Genomic DNA, 27,503 nt, shown 5'->3' on the forward strand with positions numbered 1-27,503 from the left:
AATACATAATAAAAACCTGCTTTTCATCAGCATTGCACGAAGCTGTGCGAAGCTGGGGCGGGTCACTAGTATGACTATAACGTATTTGGTTTGACACAAGAGTGACATACTTAATTAACAGGGTTGATTTTTTATTTTTTAGAGAGAAAATGCTGATCACTTTTTTGGCATAGACACTTCTGTAATCTCTACAATCTAAATAAATAAATAAATTCCACAAGCTGCCCACCGTAGTGACGCCAAATCGATTTGACTTAGGGTCCTTCAAGAAAAAAAACTTACGAAGTCTTATAGGCCGGCAACGCACTCGTAAACTGTCTGACATTGAGTGTCAATTTCACTTATCCTCACGGGAGCCCCCTGCCCGTTTTCCTCCCGTTCTATATGAAAATAGCGACTGTAACATTATGTAACAGAAATATAGGCATTACATTATAAATAAACCCTTACTAATAACCTAATCAGTTTATTATTTGTATGTTATAACCACTGGGACACCTTGTAATTTCTAGGCTCCAAGATGCCCAAGAGAGTAGGGTCAGGAGTCCATTCGTCTAATAGAAAAAATTGGGCATGCCAAACAGTCCAGTGCTTTGATTTGAGCTTTTAAGTTTTAAGAAAAGGATTCCAAAGCTTTTATTAGTATAATGTATTCGTTCATTTGAGTTTTTATTTCATACTAGCTGACCTGGCAAACGTCGTCTTGCCAAACTACTACCTTTAACTCAGCGCCATCTATTAGAATTGTATCAAATAATGAACAAATGTTAATGTTATCGTAATTTTAGTAAGGATGCCTATTTTTTTGAAAATGAAATATAGCCTATGTCACTCAGGAATGATGTAGCTTTCCAACAGTGAAAGAATTTTTCAAATCTGCCAAGTAGTTTCGGAGCCTATTCAATTCATACAAACAAACAAACAAAAAATCAAACCTTTCCTCTTTATACTATTATATTTCATATGAACTAGATTCTAAAGTGCATTATAAATTTTCCTTAATGTAAAATTATGGTATCTACGTACATTACTCGCTTCAGCTAATACGATTTTAAAACTATAACTTAATTGCTTTCCGAACTAATTTTGTATCATGTTTATTTAGGTCTACCAGTTGTTGCTAGAGCGCATGCTCAAACATGAACGTTCGGCATAAAAAATAAAATACGTTTATTTTGGAAAGTCAAAATCATCAAGGTATCTCTTATTCCACGTCATTAAATTTGAACCTGTAGGCATCCCTGCTCATCGGGAAAGAAGACAGAGGCCGAGAGAAAAAGCCGGCGTAAAAAACTCTCGGTACTCTTTAAAAAAAGCAAATCATCAAACAATACTACAATATTTAAAACATATGTAGCAAAGTAATTAGAAGTAGCCTGCCCAGCACTAGTCCCAGGCCCTTTTATGAACTAGATAATCGCTAACTTTATAGTAAGCCTTTTTACACAGCTTTTATTTATATCATATTAACGACAGAGCCGCGCACTGAGATTGTTCAACTATTTTGTTAAGTAATAGGAGGAAAACGGACAAGAGAATTACCTGAAGATAAGTAAGAACGCCGCCCATGGACACTGACATTGCCAGAATGCTCGCAAGTGATCAGCCTATTGACTGCGCAATATATAAATAAATTATAGAGTGTCAATAAATAAATAAAAACATAAATTTGTTACTTGGTTTGTGTAATTTGACGTTTAGTATACACAACAGCACAACACTATAATAGTATTTGTCGTACGTCGTCATCTTTTCAGCCTGTTGATGTCCACTGCTATAAATTGCCTCTCCCTTAAACTTCCAGTACGATCAGTTCACCGCGCTGTATATCCAACGCCTTCCCTCAATCCTCCCAGGCCTGTCCACCTTAACCGTAACAGACCGTCCATAGCTTCGTCAACTGGTCCTCCAGAGAATAATCGTATTCGTACGGATAATCGTATTCAGCAGGAACAAAAAAATCGTATCTATTTATAAAAAGTTACATGAATCAACAAATTTATATGAATGCCTTATTCTAATTAATATTTTAAAGAATCAAAACTTAATTTAGTTAATTACTTCTACTTCATAATATTATAATTCCAAAAAAATATTATGGTTTCAGATGTATTCGTTATTATTGCTTTAAATAAACTAAAAAACTAAAACTAATTAGGGTTTCCTTGGTGCCTGAAAGTTGTAACTTGCTGCTGTTTGATGTCCGTTGTCTGCTTAACAAAAAATGATCCTAAATACAAAGATGACGAGTGCCGTTCGCGCTCTATAATAATGTATTTAGTATTTACCAAACAAACTCTCATGGGAACTCGTAACGAAATTATTACTTCTGAGAAAATAAGTACAAACATAATTTTTGGGGTTTCAACCCTTGAGAGGTGTTACACGTTAATCGGTGTTAATTGCCTTGTATTTTGAAAAACACAGGCTTCAGTATATTATGTGCGGCGTTCTTTAAATTATCTATCTTATATGACTTAAAAAAAAAATATTTAGGCATCTAAAATCTAACCAAGCTAGCTTATAATAATAGTAAATATTATCTAGTAGTAAATATTATATATGTAGTAGCAAATATTATATAGTATATTATTAATAGTAAATAAAATAGTTATGGGTAAATAATATAGAAAATAAATAAGAATAAGTAGGTATTAAGACCAATTAGTTAAGCGTTAAGATAAGTTAATGTAAAAAATTATCTGTAAAATAAATTTGTAGGAAATAAAAGGCTTTTTTATTTTTTTTTATTTATATGACTTTTTTAACATTGGACCAATTCACTCTAACACTCTATTATTTATTCATATATTGCGCAGTCAAAAGGCCGCCAACGCACTCGTGAGCCCTCTGGCATTGAGAGTCTCCATGGGCGGCGGTATCACTTAACATCAGGTGAGCCCCCTGCCCGTTTGCGCCCTGTTCTGTAAAAATAATCAATTCACGATAGAAAAACAGATGCAGAGATAGACAGACAGCTGAAATAACTCAGTTATTCCTTCTTACTGTTGTTTCGGCCTTTTTTGATAAGTCAACAAATAAAACCAACGGGGTCAGTAACAGGACCGTTACCTGTCAACATCGGGGTTAATTACCCCGTGGATTCTTGTAGTAGAAAGAAAGAAAGAAAGAAAGAAAGAAAGAAAGAAAGAAATAACTTTATTAGACACAAAATACATTAGTGTTTCTATAAAGTAGTATAGTATATATAGTAACTTTATAGATTCAGGGTGCGAAATATAGCTAAAGATAAGATAAAGACGAAATACAGAGAAAGGCGGTGTTGACCAGGCCTAGCTGACTGGTAATAACACAGCTAACTATGGTAATAAAAATAACAGAGTACACAGGTAATAAAAAGAACGAATTTAAAAGAAATAATGTTTAATCTTAATTTGTTGCAAAGATGGTGATCATCTCGTCCGCCGTTCCACAAAATATGTTAAAGAATACAGTCTAAAAAGCTTATGTCGAAAAGATGGCAATTTACTTAATTGCATTTAATTTTCATATTACTGTGCAAACGTTTGCCTATATTTTAGTATCGTTTTTCTATAAATTATCAACATAATATTTTTTTGTCAAAGCTTTCCTGAAATTCCTCTCTCATTTTAAGGGTTTTGTATTTCTCTAACGCCTTATATATAATTAGTAGCAACTCTGCTATTCGTAAAGCTTTTGATATCATGTGTATGTCTATATTAATAAGAAAAATATAAAATTACTTCAAGAAGCCATTTCATGTTGTCGGCACAATCATTTTTATTCAATACAAAGCAATCGATGTTTATATATTGAACGGAATTAGACATCATAACGTAATAACCTTCGACTATTTTTATTCTTATAACTTATTACTTATTTATTATATTACTTTTTTCATACAATGTATTTATAAATTCTTATTATTGTTTCTGTACTGTAGAAGCATTGATCATAGATAGGCGTATTTTATATTATACTGAATATAATATGGTTAGTGTACATAAGTTTGCAAGTGTTTAATTCTGCAGGCAACTCGGACAGGCATCTATTCAACTCCTTCAACTTCTATACTCAATTGTTTTCAATCCTATAACTTATTTAAATTCTTAGGTTCTTATTACTATATTTGAAGCTACTCCAATAGATGCTTTTAGGAAATTTCATATCATATCGTCATTCTTTTTAGGCAAATCGTTTTGGATCTCCGCCATAAAGTAGTAGAATATGCTGCCCAACTCCATACTACCGGCTTTCTCTCTGACCTCTTTAGAACGTCGTGGTCGTCTACATTAAAACTCCTTAACCATACCCTGTCCCGTATTACACTTCAGATTTGCTTTTAGTTTATTTTATTTAAAAAAATGAATGAATGAAATTCTAGATAAAGATTGATTATACAATTTTTCTTTTCTTACAAGGGTTACTTGAAATATATTTTCTTGTGTATTAGATTTACCGTTGCAATCCTTATATTTTTTATGTTATTGTATTTATTTCAATTTAGTGAAGTGTAAATAAATAAATAAAAATAAGTGTACAGTTATGAAAGTCAATATTAAAAAAGGTACATTTAAATTATGTGTGTGTGTTTGTTTGTAATAAATAATATATCTATGTCTATGTCTATATGTCTAAATTTACATTTACTCTTGGCAAGGAACTATCGTCACTCATTGCCAAGTTTTGAACAAGGCCAATGTAAGGAAATGCAACCCACTATGTTTCCTTGTCATAATAAACCAAATGCCATAATTATAAAGTAAAAAACTTTTAGAATCAGGGGAAAAATAGAAGGACGTACTTATATTATTGTGAAAACAAACACACACAAAGGTAGGTATACTAAAAGCCTAAACCTCGCGAAGACTGTTTCATTCAGACTTAAAACAAAGAAAAAAATTACGAAGTAGGTAACAGGTATCTTAGGAATTAAAAGAGAAGCACGGGAAGCAGCTGGGGTAGAAGGTAAAAACTGCGAGAAACATATCAAAATGGCGACATTTGGAGAAAAACATTTTTGAGAGACAAGAATTCAGGAATAAAGGCTTATTTTATTCTTATCATGACTCATGTCCGAACACCTATTATGATATACTTATGGCTAAGTTTTGCTTCTGTCGTACCTTTAGTTAAGCAAAAGTATTTTATTAAATGATAGATATATAAATATAGACTATAAGATATTTCTTATAGTCTCTTGTTTATTTTTCTAGAAAATATGAATAAAGCCATATTCAAATACAAAACATCAAGCACCGCTCAATATAAACGTATTAAGATGAAAATTGTATCTTGAACGAGTTTATCACGATCAAAAGGGTAAATGCCAAAGTAACGCAATCAAGGTGGAATAAGGGAAATCAGAAAATACGTCATTGGTGGTGAAATGAGTTATACAGGAATCTCATTTTCGTACTATAGAGGCTTCGAATGAGTAATAAGAGTGAATGGTCTATTGCGGTGGAGTATTAACATCCGCTTCGAGGGATCACGGCTACTCGTACTATGGAAAATGCTGTCGAGTATCGAGATATTTATGGATTATAATTTTTCAAAGGTTTTTTTGCGCTTAGCTTTTAATATCGTAGAAATAAGTATAGACGTTAAGCCAGTCTACACCACAAGCAATAATTATCATTTTTAAATTGCAATTATTACTATACGGATTCCGAAACTTTATTACTTAGGGAAGTGAAGAGTGTAACACTACCTTAAAGGCTGGTAACTCACTTGTAAACCTCCTTGTGATGGGAGTGTCAATTAGCGGCGATTGTAGGTTTGTCTTCTATTAAAAAAAGTTATGTAGTATAATATAAATAATTATGTGCAAAAAACTCATTACCTAAATCGCGCTAAGGTAGTTAGTAAAGGTAAAAACTAGACAGCGCTAAGTCTGACTCTCATATTATAAAAATCTATTTGATTTTGGGCCTACCTGGGCCACGTGTTGCGCCATGACCGCTACCACCTCCTTCAGCTAATAATAATGGGTAAAATCCAGGGAAAACGGCGTGTTGGCCGAAGGAAGAAGTCATGGCTTCGCAACGTCAGGGAGTGGACAGGTATTGCGAGTGCGGAGGGGTTGCTGCATCTGGCGCAGGATAAGACGCGGTTCAGAGAACTGACGGCCAACCTCCAGTAATGGAGTGGCACTTGAAGAAGAAGATTTGATTTTGACATATGGAAGTCACGGTTCGTCTCGTTTGTGAATTTTGCCACGGGGGATATAAAATAAAATGGTTCTTGAAAATTAGGTCACATACTTTTCTTGGTCGTAAAATAAAATGTTTACCTACGAACGCCCATTACCATGGTAATGTCGTGACTATGCAACTTCTTGGACCTAGCCAGAATATTATAGAAGAAAGAACTGCCAGCATAACATTTGTCACATACATCCTAAATTCAAAACCGCATATAATACAAGTAGTTTTTACATTATGGTAATGATATTTTTTTAGTCTTTATGTTTTTAATAAAAATAAATAAGAAAATAGCAACTAATATTATTTGTCACATAACTTTTATTATGAATACATAAATAACAGTGGTAGGGGTCGCGGTGGCAAGTGAAATACGCCGGGTGAATTTTTAAGGTGCAAAGTTTCGTCTCGGCTCAGTATCATTTCAAAAATCTTAGGCTCTGAATGACACTTTGTACACCTTTTGAGGATTTCACGACTATACGCGACGGTCATTTTAAAAGAAAATGAGATAGGAATTTCACATTTTTTCTCCAAGTATTTTGGCACTAGAGATTTTAATAAGAGCTTGGGGGATCCTATTTGCATACGATGCGGGGGCGCTCCGCAATTTTTCCCCGTGCCAGCACTATCTGGGTCTTTGTTACATGTTATAGCGGGACATTACTATTCATACAATGTTTATTGAAATAAATGGAGAATAATATGTTAGGTAAAGCTTTCTCTTTATTATTTTACTCAGCCGCATTTACCATGGAGAGGACTAATACCAGCAACTGAGGTCTGTTCAGACGTTAAAACAGAATACAAAATATTCGTATCACCTCGACGTCTGTATTTCCACCGCTGAGCGTTTTTCAAAGCAGTTATTGCTGCGCACCGCCACTATCTGGAACTGCCCTCTGACTTAGGGTCCTTCAACGGTGGATAAATTCTTAAAGGCCAGCAACGCACTTCCGAGCCCTCTGGCAATATGTGTGTCAATAGGCGGCGGATGACTTATCATCTCGAGCCTCCTGCTTGCCTTCTAGTATATAAAAAAAGTTCAGGTCTAAGCAACTGAAAGAAAATGTATGCCCGGGTTCTCTATTACCACGGTAGGATTTTCTATACAATTTTACCGATAACAGTATCCTTAACATACTTATACAAAAAACGCTGAAATTATGTTTACAATTTATTACCGAATTGTGAATAGATTTTTTCAACCCACCGCATTAGATGGGTAAACTCATAGGTACTCATTGGGCAATTGACTAAGCCGCATTTTGAATTTAGGTGTTAAAACTTTCCTTAACTATACAGTTACTTGATGTAACTATAAAGAACGACGTACTTCGGTTTACCCGACCTGTTTTTAATATAATAGGGGCAAACGGGCAAGAGGCTCATTAGGTGTTAAGTTTTAATATATGTAGATCAGTAGTATACTAATGCTCATATTTAATAGACATATATCATTGGCATACTCAGTACCTAAGAAGTGCATACCAATATTAATAAGGTACAATATCGCAAGGGCATTGCAAGGTCCCTGAGTCGAATTGATTTAAATTGTATTATTTATATCTATATAGTATATTTAGCTAGATTTTGTGTACATTGTTGTAATTAAAAAAACAGTTCTATATACCAAACTTTATTTGTTCATATCTTCAATTTATACATTAAATAATACAGCCTAAACTCGTCAAATCCTTAATTAACTAACATTAAACATTCAAACGTGGAATCGTATTTTATAAGACTATATTTATTTGTACAAGGTAATTTATACAATTCATATGTTACACAAGAGAAAGAATAAGAATAGGTTATGGTTTTGTAAAATCAGTATCTGTGCGATTAAGTGTGTTAGTAGTCGCTGTATGATGCCTTATTAAATTGACTATTGAATACAGTGCTGGTATTCTGTAGATTCCAACAGCGCCAGCTAACCAACTCCAATGCTGAGCTGAATGAGCAACATGGAGCCACATCAGCGCTTCATATTTTCACAGAAAGACAGCGGAATTAGGATTGCTATCACTATAGAAAGTTACAGAAGTTGATCGCGCATATTTGGGCGCTACTAGTTCGGTTAACATTTATTTTTATAATGTAGTTAAAAATATGAGTTTCTCAGATAGGCTGTAGTCACTAGAATGGGTGAAAGTACGGGCCATTAGTATCTGTATATTAAAGTGAAAAAGTTCCAATGAAAAGTACGGAAAATTTAACCTGCAAAGGACGTAGTTTAAAATAGTTTACAATATTTAGGTGGTAGTCGAGAAACATTTTTCACGTTGACCGTAAACATATTTTCAAGTATGAAATTTTCAATAAGTTGAAACCCAGCCAAATGCGAGTTACAAATATTGAGAGAAAATATATTGCCAATATGAATATAGTTGGCAAGTTCTATTTATAAATGTTATCACTTTTTTAAAGTATGCAAATGGCATTAAATAGCGTACTATTTTTGTACAAAACCTTTTATTATTAAAATAATTTCACTTTTAGAAATTAGTAGTTAAAATAGAGACTGATGTTCTTTAAATGAAATGATATAGAATTGTTGCGCTCTCACTATCATGATACTGGTGTCTGGTGATTCCAATTGGTGCTGGATAACACTAGCTGGATTCCAAACCTACCGATACAAAACGTCAAAAAACGAGTTATTAAAAATCGCAGAGTACCTATACAGTTTTTGTTTCTAAAACAGGCCCCTTTCGCATTTAAAAAAATGGCTTTTGACGTCAATTGGAGAAACATAATAAAAAATATTAAGTTAATATACATACATACTACACACTAATTTAAGCATTATCTTATTAATTTAAATCAAACGTTATTATAAAAATAAATATATTTATACACAACCATAGATTATGCATAAATTTTTCGCTTTAATGTTATATACTATTTACATACTAATTATTAAAAGATGATATCTATTTTCATTTTTGTAGCGAAATATTGGAAAAAAATCCCTTTTCCAAATTATATTTTAGTGTGTTGAGGAAAATATGAATATCGCATTAAAATGTTAAGCCTATTACTTTTATTTACTGAGCAAGATTTAAATATATCCGAAAAACATCCTTCTAAATTCTAAAGACAAAATTCGCTGTCACCAACAGACTACTTCCTACAGAATAATTTAATTAAATATTCTTAACCAGTCTTTTTCCTTACAAAAACAAACGATAAACGAAATAAATAACGTTTAGCTCTTAATGCAGTAATATTGTTAGAACCAATAAGAAGCAGCTCGATATGACTTTAACACTGGAACTTTGCTGCCAATAATTTTCGTCCTTTGAAGACAGCATCAATGAATCTTCCCCATTGTGACCCAACTGCCCTGGACATGGTAGTGTCTCTGATGGCATATCCACTAGAACTACTTGATTCTCTGATTTGTCGTCTTCATTTTTAGCATCATAGGTTTCATCATTTTCATCCTGTTGAAGTGAATCCTCGGAATCGGTATCAAACGAATCAGTCTGAAGTTTATCATTCGTATTCATCCCATTATCGACATTTTCCGGAATATTTGGTATACAAGTGACTTCGTCGAGCGCCTGTCTAAGGGGTTCACTTTTCGTTTCATTACGCAACACTTGAATCCAGGATAGCCGACAATCACATCTTAATTTGTTACCTGCGAATAAATATTTATGATTACAAATAAATTTATGCAGCGTGAAGGAATATTTGAAGGCGAAATGAGATCGTAAATTACAGATTCCACATGGAATCCGCCTACGTAATCTAATAAAGCAGGGCTTATACTGAATATCGACGCCCAACAAAAGTCATAATAAAATTATCATGGGAACAAACCAGTAATGTTTGTTGATTTTAAATAATTCATATTTCTTTGTGACTAAATCGTGTTATAACGCCATTGTTGACTTCGTATGGGGAACTGTTACACTCATTAATTGTGCTTAACACGAGAGGGGTGCTTTTCTAAGGGCTTTAAGCCCTATAGGGAGCGTGCCATTGTTTGCTGAAAATATAGTTATTTATCTTCTCATGACCGTACTTGAAATGCGTCTGGTGTGTTATTTACTGCTAAATGACATGTCTACATGTTCAGTTTAATACATTTGAAAATGTAATTTAGTGAATTCGGGCACTGAATGGCATTTAATACGATAAATAACTGAAGTGTTATTGAATAAAGAGAGAGCGAGCTACATTGCTTTGCACTGATTATATTTTTTGTATTATATCGCTATTAGCTATCCATGAATCCTTAGGATTAGCTTTTTAGTTTTTAGTTAGTTATTAATTGCCAATTTTTGTTTTTCTCTAGATTAAGGTTCTATAGATATATTTTATTGGATATTTAAAAACTTACGCTACGTCATGCCCGCGTCATTGCTTAATAAAGTTTATCTAGCCCTGGCTCAATCTATTATAATATACTGTATTCCCGTATGGGGAGGAGCAACTAAAACTAAGTTTTTAGATTTAGAGAGATCTCAAAGGGCCCTTATTAAAGTAATGAACTACAAACCATATAGATACTCTACCGATGACCTTTACAGAAATAGTGGCTTATTGAGCGTTAGAAAATTATACATTTTGCATATCACCCTACGTATGCACAAAACACTACCATTTAGTCCAGGTAAACTAAAGAAGAGACGTAAAGATATTGTAGCATACGCCCCACGCGTGCACACAGTTTTTGCTCAACGTCAATATACTACACAGGCTGCCTACATCTATAATAAACTGAATCAGAAATTAAATATATATCCGATGTTATTATATAATTGTAAGAATACCGTAATTGGGTGGTTGAAAACTATCACATATGAAGAAACAGAATTAATTTTGACGAGAATCAGATAAACACACACACACACACACACACACACGCACGCACACACACACACACACGCACGCACACACAAACACACACACACACACACACACAAACACACATGCACGCACTCACACGCACGCACGCAAAGACCGTGCGTTATTATTTGTTTAATTTAGTTAGTTTTTAATTCAAAAATAAATAAATAGAAAAATAATATATTTTGTAACTAAGTTGTCAAGTCATATTTCAGTCGTTTTGGTCCAAACATTGTAATCTATAATTTAAGGGAAGTTGCGAGGTTGCTCCATCACAAGTATTATTTAACTTACTGGGGCTACCTCAATTTTACATGTATGTTAATGTTTGTGATTCAATAAAATACTTTTTTTTTTTTTTTTTTTTTGATTCAATTTTATATAAATTCTGGTTATGCACTTCTTGCACTCATCATTATTATTTATTTTTTCTTTTCGTACTAGCCTGCCTGGAAGAAATCGCTTGTTAGCGATAAGGCCGCCCGTTGCATCCTTTGTAATTTTTATGTATTGTGTTATTTGTGTTTCTTTGCAAGGAAGTGTGAATAAATAAATAATTTATTATAGTAATAGAGTAAATAATTCCGCTATATATTAATTTTGGCTTTGGTTTTTCGGTATAATCTATGACTACTACTCTATTAATTGAGGTGTGTAAAGAAAATATAAAATTTAGAAAAAGCATTGTTGGGTGCCTTTCTCAAACCTGTAGGTACGCTAACTAGCTACGTACGTAATTCGCTGTTTTGCTGATGATTTCTTTTTTATTCTCTATTTTAAGTACCAACATTCTTTGTAATTTTATTTTATTTTATTGTGTAATTATCTTATCTTGTTTATGTTTTTAATTGTATTTTTTTTAATTCCTATTTTTGGCATAACTTATGTTTACATGTATTGTCGTACATATTAGATATAAGATTTTATAAAATTACCAGTGGATTTCATAATATGTATGATGTTGTAAACTTAATAAATAAATAAAATGAATACTCACCACTTAAATATAAAACAGAGGTTTTCAGTTTTAGATTCTCTAAAATAGGCTTTATCGTTTCATAGGAAAATTGTGTAATTTCATTATTTCTTAAATCCAGCAATTCGAGTCCTCTGACACCCTCCAAAAGCACTTCGTTAATGGTCTGTAATTTGTTGCCAGTCATAGATAATTTTTGAAGCATCGTCAAACCATCAAAGGCCCTTTCCGATAAATATTTCAACTCATTATTGTCTAAAAGGAGCTCATTCAAGTTCCACAATTCAATAAATGTCAAGTCTCCTATCATTGATAACTTGTTTGATCTCAAATCCAATCTCGTCAAATTAGCGAGACCTCTAAAAGTGTCTCTAGTTAAAACCGAAATTAAATTAGCTTCCAATACGAGATCGGTGAGTAGGTTCAGATGTTCGAAGCATCCATCGTGAGCTAGATTAATACTGTTAAACGATAAATCGAGATATCTGAGACTCGGTAAATCGACGAAAACATCCCTCTGGATCTCGGTCACTTTATTTCCTTTAATAGTCAAGTTTACAAGCGACGGGAGGTTTGCGAACGCGGAAAAGTCCAGCTCCATTATTTTGTTGTTCATTAACGTTATCTCTCTTACCGTCGACATGTTAGTGAACGTCTTTTTCTCGATTTTGTTTAACGTCGCATAATGTATTTGCAATTTTTGCAATCGCTTTAACTTATGAATCACGTTGAGTGGAACGAATTTTAGAGCTCCGTCCGAGCGTATATTAAATGTAAGCTTTTCCAGGAAGGGTTGCGAGTTAAAACTTGTCCATATAGGATCTGTGTCGTCTATGCCACCGTTAAACACCCAACAGTCCGCGCGTGTTGCTGTTTTTATTTCTGTGTTCTCACAGTAACAATGGACTTTGGAATCTCTGTTTGCTATTTCACACATGTTGTCTTTTGCCTGAACGGAGTGGTATCTCCTTTCAGTTTTATCTCGACGTTTTTCATTTAGACGACTCTCAGTGTAGGATATTTGAACTGAGGTCAATGCGAGAGTTAAAAGTAAATATTGAATGAGGGTCTCCATGCTTCGAGCTTTCTCAGTATGCCTGAAACAAGTAAAACAGATAATTAAAAAATGTTCTATTTTCAAATTGATTAAGTTGAGGTGGGGTTTTATGCATGTGTTTTGTTTTTTTTATTAAGCTCGAAATTGTGATATTTAATTGCATTTTTTAGTATTTACTTTGTTTACTGTTAAGTAATTAACGAGTGCCATAAATTTAAAAGGCTGTAAATAGCGGACTTTAGTGGCGGTCGCGTCGCATGCACTCGGACTAATTATTGTACAGCAGGGGGAGGTCGGTTGAATCATGCACTTCTATTGTTTGACTGATATTGTGTCCTTTGATCCTGGTGATGTATTGTGGTGACAAGCGAGTCTATTATTGCTCACCGTATTTCCTTTGTATGTTTTCAACGTTATTTTAACTATGTGCAGAGATACAGACATTTTACTAATGATAAGCATCTCCAGCCGTGAGCCGGTGGTAAATGAAAATCTAGAATATTTTTAAAATTATTAAGACAGATTTTCAACGTCTATCTTATAGTAAATTATGTTTCTTTTAAATCGCGATTTTTCGCAATTTATAATTGAATTGAAAATAATAATACAAAATCTTGAATTTCAGACCAACCTTATTCTTTTCGGTTTCATAGGAAAAGGTTGCCATTTAATTAAGTCTACTTTTAATTACTTCCTTTCATTCCCGAAGGCTTAATAAGAGACAAAAAAGGCCGTAAGATGTGCTTTGTTTCATCAAATGATTATTACGTATTGGATTTTTTGAACCCTTCACAGAATTCGACTTTTTTAATTAAGGCCACCGCTTTGTTAACTACGGTATTAAAGAAATATTTTAATGAAATAAATACATTTTTGTTTTCGTAATGTTTTTGAAAATATTTTCTGAATTTGAACAAATCATAATACACAATTTTAATTTAGGTATGGTACAGAAGCTAAAACTGTTCTAATTACTTATCAATATTAATGAATGTGTCTGTGGGAAGAAACTGGCTTCCGTTATGAAGTTTTTCTCGTCGCCAGACCCCTTTGGTACACTTACTCATTGCTAAATTAATTTTTAAAATATAAAAATTATTAAATTCTACTTACAAGACACAAATACTACCAAAACAATATTTTAAATCTTACAATACTTTATTTATTAACACTTCGTTAGAGAAACATAATACAATTGACATAACTTTATTAAAGTGAGGGCAAGGGGGGACCTAATCGAGCGATCACTTCCAGGCAAAAAATATTAAATTAAATAAGGTAAGTAAGAAGTAAAAATAATAATAAATTATATTTCATAATAGGTATTTTACTGACATCGGCGGTTTATCGGGTACCGGAGGATTATCATTATCAGAATTAGCGGTATGTGTAAATGTGTTTAAATTTAAGCTTTCTTCTTAATGAGAAAAAATTAACGACTACCCACCATGTTAGTGGTTATGCTGCCGCCCTATTTTCCTATACCATTTCAAATTGATGATAGTTGTCTAATCTAACATTAATACCAACCAAAACGATATTAGTTAACGATATTTTATTTATAGACATTTAATAGCCACTGTCAATCATGTTAAGCTTTGGGGCCACTTTTCTTACTTCTTACTTATTTTTCATAATAAATCGACATAACAATTACACAGTTAACAAGAGGTAAAACAACCAGTGCTGACAAAGAAATGACAGTCAAAGTATAAGAGTGTAAAAGAGTTTGTTATAAGAGCAGTATTGGGTCTAGTGGCTCCATAATTGTCTCTCAACCCTAAGATTGGAGATTCAACTTTCGTTCGTAGAAACAACCCAGATGTACCACAACTTTCTATATGCACATGTAATACACGGTCGAACGGTGAAAACATCGTGAGCAAACCAAAAAGTTGACGCCGTTTCAGCACATGAGAATTATCACCTACTATGCTTGCTACTAAAATGATAGAGTAATATGACCCAGATCTTATAGGGTATTTGTTCAAGTTCAAGTTATTTGCTGCATATAATACATTTTATAACATTTTTACAAGTGAAGATAAGCCGCGGAAGTTGAAACACAAAAGATTTGATGTTAATTCGCCCCAAAGGAATTAGTTCGTGAAAGAACAACTTCTTTGTTCCTTACATTTATTTTGTCAAAGAACCGTATACATTTAAATATTGAAAAGGCTTTGTATCGATGCTCTTTGGATGTTAAAGTTCGACTCTTTGAGCGAGACAGGAGATTTCGATTGCTAAACATAAAAGTTGAACCAAGTAAAATTGTTACCTATTTTCGACTTACAACGATTTCGACGTTTACTTTGCCGTTTACCTGCTATGTGAAATGGAAAGAGCAATATATTTAAGTATCTTATCGCTTGTTTTTTACTTGGGGACCGCATTGCGCATGCCCTGGCGCGATTGCTTAGTGCGGAAGGATTTTGTGGGACTCGCGATTGTTCCCACTGAAACCCAAAGGTGTCATGATTAACAATATTTTATCTATTTATAAAATACTGTTTAGAATAGACACTGACCAAACAGAGAACATACAACCAACACAATACTTGCATGAATATCAGTGACGTGAGTAACATATCAATTATAAAAGGAAAATATTACAATAGCAATCAATGATAATAAGCTAGAATAAAGAAATACTAGTTGATGAAATATCTAATTTAACTATTGAATATATTTTTATTCGCAATTGTTATTGATTTGTGACAGTGATACCTTGATGATAGCATTACATGCTTGAGACGAACAGAACGGGAAAAGGAAAATATAATATATACCTCTCGTTATATCTTTTATTTAATTTTACTCTTTGATTAATGTTATTTTGTGTGTTTATGTGTTTTTGTTTGTAATAAATGATTTGTCGTTGTCTATGATCTTATGTTGCAAAATAACCTAATATTTTGGTTTTATTAGCAATTTGATATACTTTTTGATAGTTGTATATAATGTATAAATAAATGCATTGATGTCATAACAAATTATTAATGAAACACAAGTAGATTCGTTTTATGTAAATAAATGTGGTAAGATCATTAATTCGCGAGTATATATAACATAACAACGATTAATTTACATATTATTTATTAATAGCCTTATAGCAGAATACAAAATATGTACATTATAGCTATTGTTTTTGTTAATCTACAATAACTGATACAGTGTGCCCACGGGCAAAGGCCTCCCCCATTTTTCCTTAAGTTTTATATATATTTTAGTAAATAATAATCGCTTACAGAATAGTAGCAATCATCGCACACTTGTAGCGAAAATGGACACAATCATAAATTGTTATAGAACATTCTCGTTTCCAATAATGTTCAATAGGTCTACTACACTTATATTATTTAGAAGTAATATCAATTAGATTTAAGAATCCTTAAAAAAGTTAGTTATTTATTAATCCAGCCTCGAACACAACTACCCCTAATTGTATGTTAGTTACAAACTTATGCTTCGTTTAATAGTTGACATTGAGTTTCAAATAAAAAAAAACCTCCAAAAACCGTCATCAAACTTTACTCGTAATTTTGAAAATACAGTCTTCAAAGTCTAGTACTGATTCCTAACTGGTTTAAATACAAACTTTTCAAAGTTAATGTACAGCTGAAATAAACGTTGAAAAGCAAATTTGGAAGCTATTGTGGAAATACCTTTACAATTTCCGCCGTCATTAATTCCAGGATGACCGATTAATCCATAAAAGCTATTCATCCGGGACCAGCGCAAAGTTAACTTGTTTAAACTTTTCTTACATTAACGCTGAATAACAGCCAAAATTTTAATTGATTCAAATTCGTTGGAGTAACATGCAAAATGATTTAAATTATTCTAATCATATGTTTCTTCTATTATATATAATGTTGTTTTCCGAGTACCGCTTAGAGATTTTGTGATCCAACATGGCCTTTTTTTTCTTGTCTGCCCATGGCCATGCCACATAGGAAATATTTAATATTAAAAATTCAATTTATTATTAAAAAATATATATAGGTTATAGAAAGATATCGCTAGTAAATGGTCAAAACATTTAATGAAAATCATCGAGTTCATTTTCGTTTTGCCCCCTTTAGTTAAATTGCCCCATGATGGGGCGTGCGCCCCAAGTTTAGAAACACTGGTGTAGATAATCTTAAAGTATTTGAAATAGTTATATATACCTAATATCTATAAAACATTAAACTACACTTCTTAGAAAAGAAATCTAGAAACCTAAAGTATAATTGTAAAAAACATTAAAAAGAAATTGAATCCTGTGGATCTTTTTGACTTACCAGTCAAGAAACATGGATAAATTTAAATAATCCAGACACAACTGTTTTTATAAATTTGGTTAATAAGCGTATTTTAAATTCAGCCACTTAGGATTAAAATATTATTTTAGCCAGCACTGTGCGGTCGTGCCATTTTAAAAATTCATTATTATAACAGTCTTCGCTCAGTCTAGAGAATTTTCTCATTTAGCTTAAAAGACAATACTCTTATAGCACTATTTTCCATTTCATGATAAAAACAGCAAAAATTCTTTATAAAAATATATTCTATTCTTTATTCAGGGGCGTAATTATATTTGTTGGGGCCTGTGACATGGCCAGAGAGTCTTTCTATTTAGAAGTCATTTAGGGGCCTCTTAGTGGGACGTAACTCTCCATTGTTACGGTACTGGCAACGTAGGATCGGGAACAAAGAATATTTTAAATAAAAATATTTATTACCTGCCCGTAATTACGTTGTAAGGCGCTTAAAAGCGCTCTAGTAATGGGTTTTTATTTTAGACTGCAAATTGTAATAAGCTTTTGTAATAAATGCACTTAGAGTTTAATGTAAAATGAAACACTGGTAATGCCGCAGGTCAGTTAGCCTTTTGTTTTATAGGTTTGTATCAAGAAATGTATGGGACATAAATTTTTTTATTAATTTTTTTTTTAATTTGTGTAATGGTGCTGTCTTTTTAAAACTATGTTCAGCTTTAACGTTTTGTGTTTATGTTTTTTTATTTTGTTATCGTTGTTGTATTATGAGGAAGAAACTGCTCTCAGCAGTAAGATCACACTTTATCATATTTTGTCGATTTCTATTTTCGTTATCTGTTACTTCTATTGTTGGTTGGACATAGCGCGCATGGACAAGACGCGATGGGCTAAAAGGCTCCTTGAATAGAGACCTTGGTAAAACAAAAGACCGTCAACCGTTAAGATGGACTGACTTCGGCTGTCTCACTTTTAAGAAGGCCTACATCCAAAGATGGACCTTAAAGTCTGATGATGATGATTTAGTAATTCATATTTCGCATCTTGTTCGTGCATCCAGGCAGGTTACCAATATTTCTCACGGTTTATCCGATAAAGATTAGTTTTAATCAGTTAGATCTTATATAATATAGAACTCACGTACACCAGAGAGTACTAATTTATTATAATATTGTATTGTATATATAATTCACGTGTCACCGTGTTTGTAATTAAACTCATACGACATGGCTCGACCAACTTTCGTGAAATTTTGTGTGCATATCGGTTAGGTCTGTGAAGTGGACGACGCTATTTATCATCACCCAAATGTTAAAAATGGTCCATCCCTAAATATTGCTTTATATTATTTTTACGATACACCATACAAAAATACATACAATTCTTATTTTTCACACCGCTACGATACGACGACCCCTATTTAGTAGATAGTTATTTTTATTGACCTAGAAAAATGTTTCCTAGAAACAATATAGGTAGATGGCAAAATGACGTTCACCGGTTTAGCTAGTATAGAATATATTATTTAATAGCTGTCCCTTTATAAGACTCATATTTAGTTCTACCTTCATTATTATCCCGAATAGCTCACGTTTAACATTTAGTGTGGACGTGAAATAGCTTTGCAAATACGGAGCCTTCATTAAGCTTTCATTGCGCAAATTAAATAATGACTTCGCATGCAGTAGGTTTAGACAACAAATTGTTTACTTCCTGGACGTATATTGTTTTTACCAACATCATATAAGAGTAGTCTCATTCATAATGATATTGGTAATAATAAAACTATACCATTGAAATCTAAACAAAATATAAAAGAATATGTCCCATATTTAGGACAAGTCTTCAAATTCTTTTCCTGATACAAACCTAATATACCAAACAAATAGAATTGACCTGCGGCGTTGGAGACGCTGTTTTATTTTTTCATTGAATCCTAAGTGCATTTATTACAAAAGGTTATTACAGTTTTGATCGAAAAAGCGGGAATCACAATTTTATTAGAATTTAGACATGTTGATTAAGGTAAATATATAATAGTAACCTGGTAAGTCTTGGACTCAAATTTTGATAATGTAGTTATTATTATTAAAGCGGTTTGGGCTAAGGTCCACATCGATAAAGGGTCGAGTTAGTTGATTATAATTACATTTATATATGGCGTGCTGTGCTACTATATATGTATACCATAAGCAATAACTGCCGATTTCTGAGTAAGAGAAAAAAGAATGAATGTTGTCATTATGGTATATATCAAAATACTCCCTTGGACTAAAAGACGGACGTCATAGCAGTGTTTAAAATATGTAATTAAAACTAATTACTATCAGTTTGTTAAATAGCCTATTTTCTACTATAAAGTAAATAATAGTGACTATTTTCAGCCAACCATAACACTCCATTTAAATTTAGAACATAACAAAGCTTCTATTATGGTCTGATTGGTAGCTGATAAATTCGGAATATCGATATATTTTATTAAAATTCCTCAATCATTTAAATTTATTTTGAATAATAAAATTATAGTCAAAGCGAATTATTTTGTGAATCAAGCATATTTGACTCTATTGTTTGTCTTATATTAAGCTAATTAATGTTTTTCAAAGCAACATCTATTTTTGTTGGTAAATCAAACAATGTGCATCTAACATTCGCTCGGTAAATGTAATATTGTTTGGAATCCGGATTGCCGACGAAAAAGTCGACGGCGAGTGGCACAGGAGGTTGATCTACTTGCCTACTAGATTGACTTATTGATATATTGATCTTGAAACAGATACAGTGAGGATGGTTCGTTTTTGAATATAAAAAAGGAGAAACAATTATGTTAGGTTTGTGATATTTAAAAGGCTTTACAGTATGACACTTCGTAACTCAAGTCGTAATCTCGTCTTAAGCGCCGTCCTGTCAAACGTTATTTAATTATTTTATTTATTTATTCAGAAGATTCACAGCATAATACAGAAGTAGATGTATATATATAACATTGTGGGCTAATTACAAATCTTCACAAATAGTTCTTTTTTTTTAAACCAGAAGGTAAACATTCCAAAAAAATTTAAAAAGCTGAATAATGTAAAAATTTAAAAATAACTTAACACCTTACATATAGTGAATACTCATCCTAATTTTACCTTTTTTTAAATTGTAACAAACTTATTCACAAAGAAAATTATCTCCACGAAAGTGTGGTACTACTCAAAAGGCTTACTAACTTACCTACGTAAGTGAAAAGTACCTATCACGAAGCAAGTTAATCCCCCCACTCAAAAACTTCTAAGACACATCTCAAACATTTTGTTGGATATTCAACTTTGACAAATTAACGTAACTCGACTTAATCTTTAGCGAGTGAAAAGTTTCAATACAGGTTTTCACTTAAGTCAATTAGCTGTGTTCATGGTACATTTGATTGATTGCCTTTTACAAGTTTATATAAAGGCTTTACAGATGTATGAAGACGATAACTGAGACCCGGGAATCACATTAAACGTTTTTGGTATAGAAGAGATCTGTCTTTGCTATGTTAATGTATTTTAAACATAGACATGTATATTTTAATGTTATATATTCGAAAGGTTTGGTTATTGGGATGCAGACGGGAGATCAATCGACTCTCACGGTCTGATGATTGAAAACAATCTGAGATTGAGGATTAATTATTGGGTACGGGCGTAGGTCAACAAGCTGTATAGTTGCCGAAGTAGTTGCAGCGATTGTAAAAATAGACACGCTTAGTAATCTTAAAAGATATGTTTTAAAGTTATTTGTAAGATAATAGGATTATATAACGGTAATAACAATAAATTGATACAAACAAACTTAAAACGTTTTAATAACGTTACAGCGGTAAGCGCTAATACAAGTTAAATCCTTTTTTATTAAAACTCACATGTAACGTTTAGTTTGTAATAAATATTGTGTAACATCACCCGATAAAACATGGCAACTTAACTAAGTCTGAACTATTTAGAGACGAACTTTACTAAACAAATATGATTTACAAATGTGATATACAATACGATCAAAAGAAATGAATCAAGTCTCATTAATTCTGGTAAAGACCTGTGATAAAGGTCTTTTCCAAATCCCGCCTCAATAATGGTTACCAATTAAATATAATTATCTGAAGTATTTTTTTGAGTACCTCTAAAATCTTTTAACATATGAATGTACTACTTACTATGTAGTATGTATGTAAAACATCCCGTGAATTTAAAGTAATTTACAATTATGAGAGAAAGATTGATCTAACGTTCCGCAAGTTTGCTTTTACAGTAATGTGTGTTTGATCTTCTTCACTTTACATTTATCTGCCTCATAAAAAATAAATCCTTTACATCGACTCGCACGCTGAAGTCATTAGGCCAACACTGCTCTTATCATCTGCCTCATGGCAAAGACAAAAAGATAAAACATTAATGACACAATGTAGCGTATTATTAAAAGAAATAAACTATATTTATCGCACCGTATAATGCAATAAATTATAGTTTATATGGGACTTCACGCCGAGAATATATTTGTATTTGACTTTTGGTAAAAAGTTGTTCTGTTATTTGATACCTCATTCGATGGTTCAAGCACTTCGTTCCTTGGTTTAGTGGTTAACAATTAACCTGTGTAGTTTACTATTAGGCATACAATTTCTATGTATGTTTATAGCTTAAGTATTAACTAATAATATTCTAACTGAGACAAGACCTTACCTTTCAAGTCTTTACCTTAAAAATTCATGTTCAAACTTGCACCATGCCAGGTATGCTTTATTGCGTGGGGTGACAATTTATCTATAGATCAACAAAAAATAAGCAGGTAGAAAGCAGGTATGTGGGGCTCAACAAATTTGAGTGAAAAGGATCTCGGAATGTCTTTTATTCCGGATTCGTGGTATGGAATTGAAATACAATAATCTTATAGCGTTTTGTTTGGTCAGCCCACAATTTATTTCGAACGCAAATGCTCGAAAGTTTAAGAAGGATTACATTTTAATTTTTTTAGGGATATTATGAAGTTAGTAAAGCTTACTTTAGTGAATGTAAAGCTTATAGATCAAAGTGTTAGTCATTTTACAATTTTAGGTCCTGTTGAAATAATATATTTCATATTCCCAATACCTAAATATTTGAGAGGTTTTCCTTAATTCACGTATCTAATAGTATAAATAAAAATATACAAGCTAGCTATATATTTATATGTTAAAACTATCACATACTTTGTATCCTTGATAATATTTTAAAACCCTTAGATATATTTAAGTCTTTGTATAAAGTTTAAATTAGCTTGTATGGATTTAAACTTCATTCCTATGTATGTTGAAACTATAACATAGTTTGTATCCTTATCAATATTTTTTAATCCTCTGAAAGGTATATTAAGATCTTTATATAATTTTTTTTAAGTTAAAATAAAACATTAATTTTTAGTAGAAATGATTAAAGTTATTAGTAAAGTACGTTTTAACAACATTTTCTTTTAAAAATGTCTTTTAGCCTAGAAGCCTTTTATTAAGGAGACAATTTGCGTTTGCCTCTAGTTAGAATGAGAAAATATGGCGGCAATAAGGTAATATAAATGGGTGGGGCGGAGACTTAAATTACCAGGGACCGTTCGAAGTGATTTTTTAACGAGCTCTTTCTATTGTTTTTACCTGTCTCAAGAATGTTTAGGGCTTAATAGCCTACTTATGTTTGAAATGATATTTAAACGTCTAATCAAAAGTTTTTTCTCCGACCTTTTTTTATCGGTAACGATGACATTGTTTAAATGTTTTAAAATATTGAATTTGAGTGCGTTGTTCAAATTTTCAATTACCATTTAGTACTAAATCGTCGCAATTTTCTGGAATACCGTTTGCTCCCTGTTTAATAAATATATTAAAATACCCTTCTTAAAAGCCTGTTACTTTACAAATTATCTTAGATCATATAGCGGTGTATTAATTTGACATTTAAATATGACATACAAAGCTCACGTTAGCACAAAGGAATACTAAAGGAAATTAAGTATATTATTGTATTTCATTACTTTTATATATATTATCAGAAATCACCTTTGTTACAAGTCCTACAGGAAGCAATGGATAAAACCGTTTAATATTCTTAGATAAAAAGCTTTTTAGATATCGATAAATTATCTTTTATTTAAAGATGATAAGATAGGACATTTATCTTTATCTAAGTTTAAAAGCTTTACCTGTCCCAATCTTTATACAATATTAACGTAGTGTTATTTTGATATAAGGTCACTTATAAGATATAATACATATCACCTTTAAGATTTTGCGTAATAAAATCAAAGACAAATTGAATTAACAATCAGTTGTATTATTTATCTGTAACATGTCCGTTATATATTTACCATAATAAGTGCAATGGTTAAGGGATTTTCTGCTAAAAGTACATATGCAATCTAAAAACCTTGAAATGTCTAGCCAGGTTATGTTCCGTGTAGCAAAAACACAATATTAATATAATATTATAGTTCGAAGTAATTCAAAGCCTCCGTACTAAAGTAAACTTAACTTAATTGTATATACTTTACAGTTAAAACCCTTATTTGCTGCGTCCGGTTTTATTATTAGGTGAAAAAAAAATTATTTTGATGAATACGTGTGACATTGCCACGATTATATAGAAATATCCTTTCTAATATTATTATATTATGATATAGAAACACTTGCCCGGGCAAGTGTTTATAATATAGAAAGAATATTAGGACACACAAATCCAAATGCGCAATTGTACTAACTAATGTTTAAGGGAATTGCAGATTTCAGTTTACGCCTGGTAGGTAGATAGCACCGGTGACCTTGCTTTCCTCACTTACCGAACAAGTATCGCAATACAGCAGGGAAATTCTGCAGTTAAATAGCTAAAGGACATAACATTTTGAATTTGTTTTAATTTTTTATTAATAAAACGACCTTATATAATTTGTTGTTCCATGTGCTTTCCGGCTATCGTTGTCAAAGAAAGATTGACACAACATAGTAACTGTTTATTATTTGCGGATGACGAACCGCCGTGGAATTTGATTTCGCACCACAGAGCTGAAAAAGCTGTTTTATTGATAACATATGATGTCATCATAGTTAGAAAAAAAAAAGTATATTTTTTTATTTATTTATTAAAAAAGAATTATATAACTGCCGCGATGATGATGTTTGAAAAGACTTTACGATAACTATAATGTTTCCAGATTAATATCACATATTGTAGTAGCAATTGCAATATACTTATAGATTTTTAATTCAGACTTATAATTTTTAACAATATTCTTCCTTAAAAACTGTTGCTGTACCTATCGTTATTATATAACTGCCGCGATGATGATGTTTGAAAAGACTTTACGATAACTATAATGTTTCCAGATTAATATCACCTATTGTAGTAGCAATTGCAATATACTTATAGATTTTTAATTCAGACTTATAATTTTTAACAATATTCTTCCTTAAAAACTGTTGCTGTACCTATCGTTAACATATTACATAACATTAATTTAAAGTCTGCAGAGTATTCAGGAAAATAAAGAGAGGAGAATAAATGCGTTTTTACAATTTTATAGGAGCATTTAGATAAAGTGAAATGGCTTCATTTTTGTACCAACACCGCAGGAAATTCGTACCACGCTTTTCCGGTTTCAACCGGAAAATGTAGGTATAAAAATAGTTCACGTTAGTGTTTTCATAAAAATATTTTTTTAAAAGCCACTCTTATAAATGGGAACGATTTCAATTAAATAAAATTGCGAGTGATGAAATGTCACGTGTAAGGGTAATTTGCTGTATGTGTTATCTGTTCATTTTGCGATGGGTTTTTATTTATTTATTTATTTATTAACACTTCGTTACATAAAAGGAAAAAAAAATTAAACATAATTTGAGTGAAAAGCAACTGCCGGCCTTATCGCTTTAGAGCGATTTCTTCCAGACAACCACGGTTTTATCATCTTTATCCATATAACAATATTTTGTAAAGAAGTCAAGACTGCGTTTAGTAACAAAATATAAGTAAAAGTTATATTTCTATCAAATAAACAGTTGTTCGCATATCAATCTTAATTAATAAATAAAACCAATCCTTATTCGGGAATGCCTGGTTTTTGTTTTTTAATTAACATGAGGCAGATGGACAGGAGGATCACGTGATTTTAAGTGATACCGCCGCCCATGGACACTCATTGCTAGAAGGCTCGCAAGCGCACAGCCGGCCTTTTAACTATTGGCACGCTGTTTTCTTGAAGGACCCTAAGTCGAATTGATTCAGAAATACTTCAGTTGGGAGCGAACCAATTCGACTTAGGGTCGTTCAAGAAAACAGCGTGCCAATACTTAAAAGGCCGGCTGCGCGCTTGCGAGCCTCCTGGCTGTGCGAGTGTCCATGGGCGGCGGTGTCAATTAACATCAGGTGAGCTTCCTGTCCATCTGCCTCATGTTAATTAAAAAACAAAAATATGGCATTCCTGAATAAGAATTGGTTTTATTTATTAATTAAGATTGATATAACGTTTTGTGATAATCTGTGCGAACAAAAAATATCTAAGAGTTAACGTTTAAGAATAACTATGTTAGATAATGGTCCCATTTAAAAGTTTTTGAACGCTCAGCCATTTTGGCGGCAAAACTACATGGTTTGTTAAAAAGTTTTCACAAGTTTTAATGGTTTTGTAGAGGTGGCTGTTTTAGTGAGACATTTTGTCTCCCCATTTAGTATATCTTTACATAGTATAAAACAAATTTACTCGCCTTTCAAATTTTTGACGATTTACTTCAATACTTAGAATTTTTACTGAAAAAGTATTTATGATTTGCATTTGCTTTTATAGATGATTTGTAGCCTTTCTGTGTCCTGAATGAAGCATTTTTTACATACATTTAACAACTAAGATGTTGGAGGTACCGCAGTTCGAACTGCCTGCAACCTTATACGTTGGTATCAAAAAGAAAAACACTCCGTATATGTTGCAAGGCGAAATATACTAACAGGATCAGAACCTGGTTTAAAATAATATGCATAGATTTCAAATATTCCCTTTGAAAGTTCAATACCATGCTTATATAATAAGTAATCATTATAAAATGGAATAGAGTTTGTGTGTGGGTGGTCAACGTCTAGGCCAAAGACGTTTTAAATTTCTGGTTTGTTAACTATAGATAATATATACATATTGTTTGTAATATAACATTTACTCATATAGCTACGAAAGTGGAAAATGAATGCTACGTAATCCTAGCTCGTCGCATCGTAGCTATATTCAAACGCTGCTACCGATGCTTTTGTTATTAATTGAATGAAAATTTTGATATTTATTTCAAACAACAATATTTGACTTTATAAAATTATTTCCGAGCCGAGGGATATAATTAGATCGCTATTAATTGCATTATAGCATCCAAATCATTTCAAAACGGTTTTGTTTATTTGCAACGAAAATGTTATTCAAATTCACCGTATTTAACATTTTGATAATAATAAGTTTTAATAGAAGAAATGGTTTGAATAACATTTAGTTTACCCTTTTATATTCAGAAAGAAAGCTTTAATGAAAATAAATAGATAAAAAATTAGGATTGAGCTAGATTATTCATAACTATAATTTTATTATATGTTGAAAAGGTTATAACCTTTATACACTATACTATTACTAATAATATTTAAATTGAATTAAGAAAAGGTTTTGAAAATAGTTACAAGAAAACAAAAGAAATAAACTATAAATTGCTAAATCTCAAATTAACCGAATATTAGAAATTAATCATTAAGAATGAAGATATTAAACTAAACTAAAAAAAATACAGAGTTAAGACGTATTAAAATAAAATAATAAATTTAGAAAGATTACGAAATACAAATCCAACAACAAAACTAAAACGCTAACAACGTGAAAAACAAGCCGAAATAATGAACTTACCTTTGAGGATTCCAACTTTCGGCACGCACAGCACAAATTAGGTTCGCACAAACTTTAACACCAATGCTCTGATTTGAATTTCGGCACACGTTCGTTTTGCGCGACTCTGCTGCGACTACTGAACTAAACGGATAAGGGGATGGACTGGGGCGAGTTTCTGACAGATTAGGAACTACTTTTGGCTTTATCTATTATCTATGGCTTATCTACGCTTTGTTTAGGATGTTATGTTTGACTTGTAT

The 27,503-nt window shown here is 32.1% G+C and overlaps 1 protein-coding gene across 1 annotated transcript; it reads right to left on the reverse strand.

Annotated features, from left to right (window-relative positions):
* Nucleotides 1–7,826: 7,826 nt before the first annotated feature.
* On the reverse strand, nucleotides 7,827–27,367 carry LOC110997953 (connectin-like). The gene is made up of 3 exons (XM_022266389.2): nucleotides 27,262–27,367; nucleotides 12,049–13,124; nucleotides 7,827–9,837 (listed from the first exon to the last, which is right to left on the reverse strand). Exons 2-3 carry the CDS (start codon nucleotides 13,100–13,102, stop codon nucleotides 9,407–9,409), a joined length of 1,485 nt encoding a protein of 494 aa, XP_022122081.2. The 5' UTR covers nucleotides 13,103–13,124; nucleotides 27,262–27,367; the 3' UTR covers nucleotides 7,827–9,406.
* Between the last annotated feature and the right edge of the window lie 136 nt (nucleotides 27,368–27,503).

The sequence above is a fragment of the Pieris rapae genome, chromosome 19, assembly GCF_905147795.1.
Source record: "Pieris rapae chromosome 19, ilPieRapa1.1, whole genome shotgun sequence".
In the NCBI taxonomy this organism is placed as follows: domain Eukaryota; kingdom Metazoa; phylum Arthropoda; class Insecta; order Lepidoptera; family Pieridae; genus Pieris; species Pieris rapae.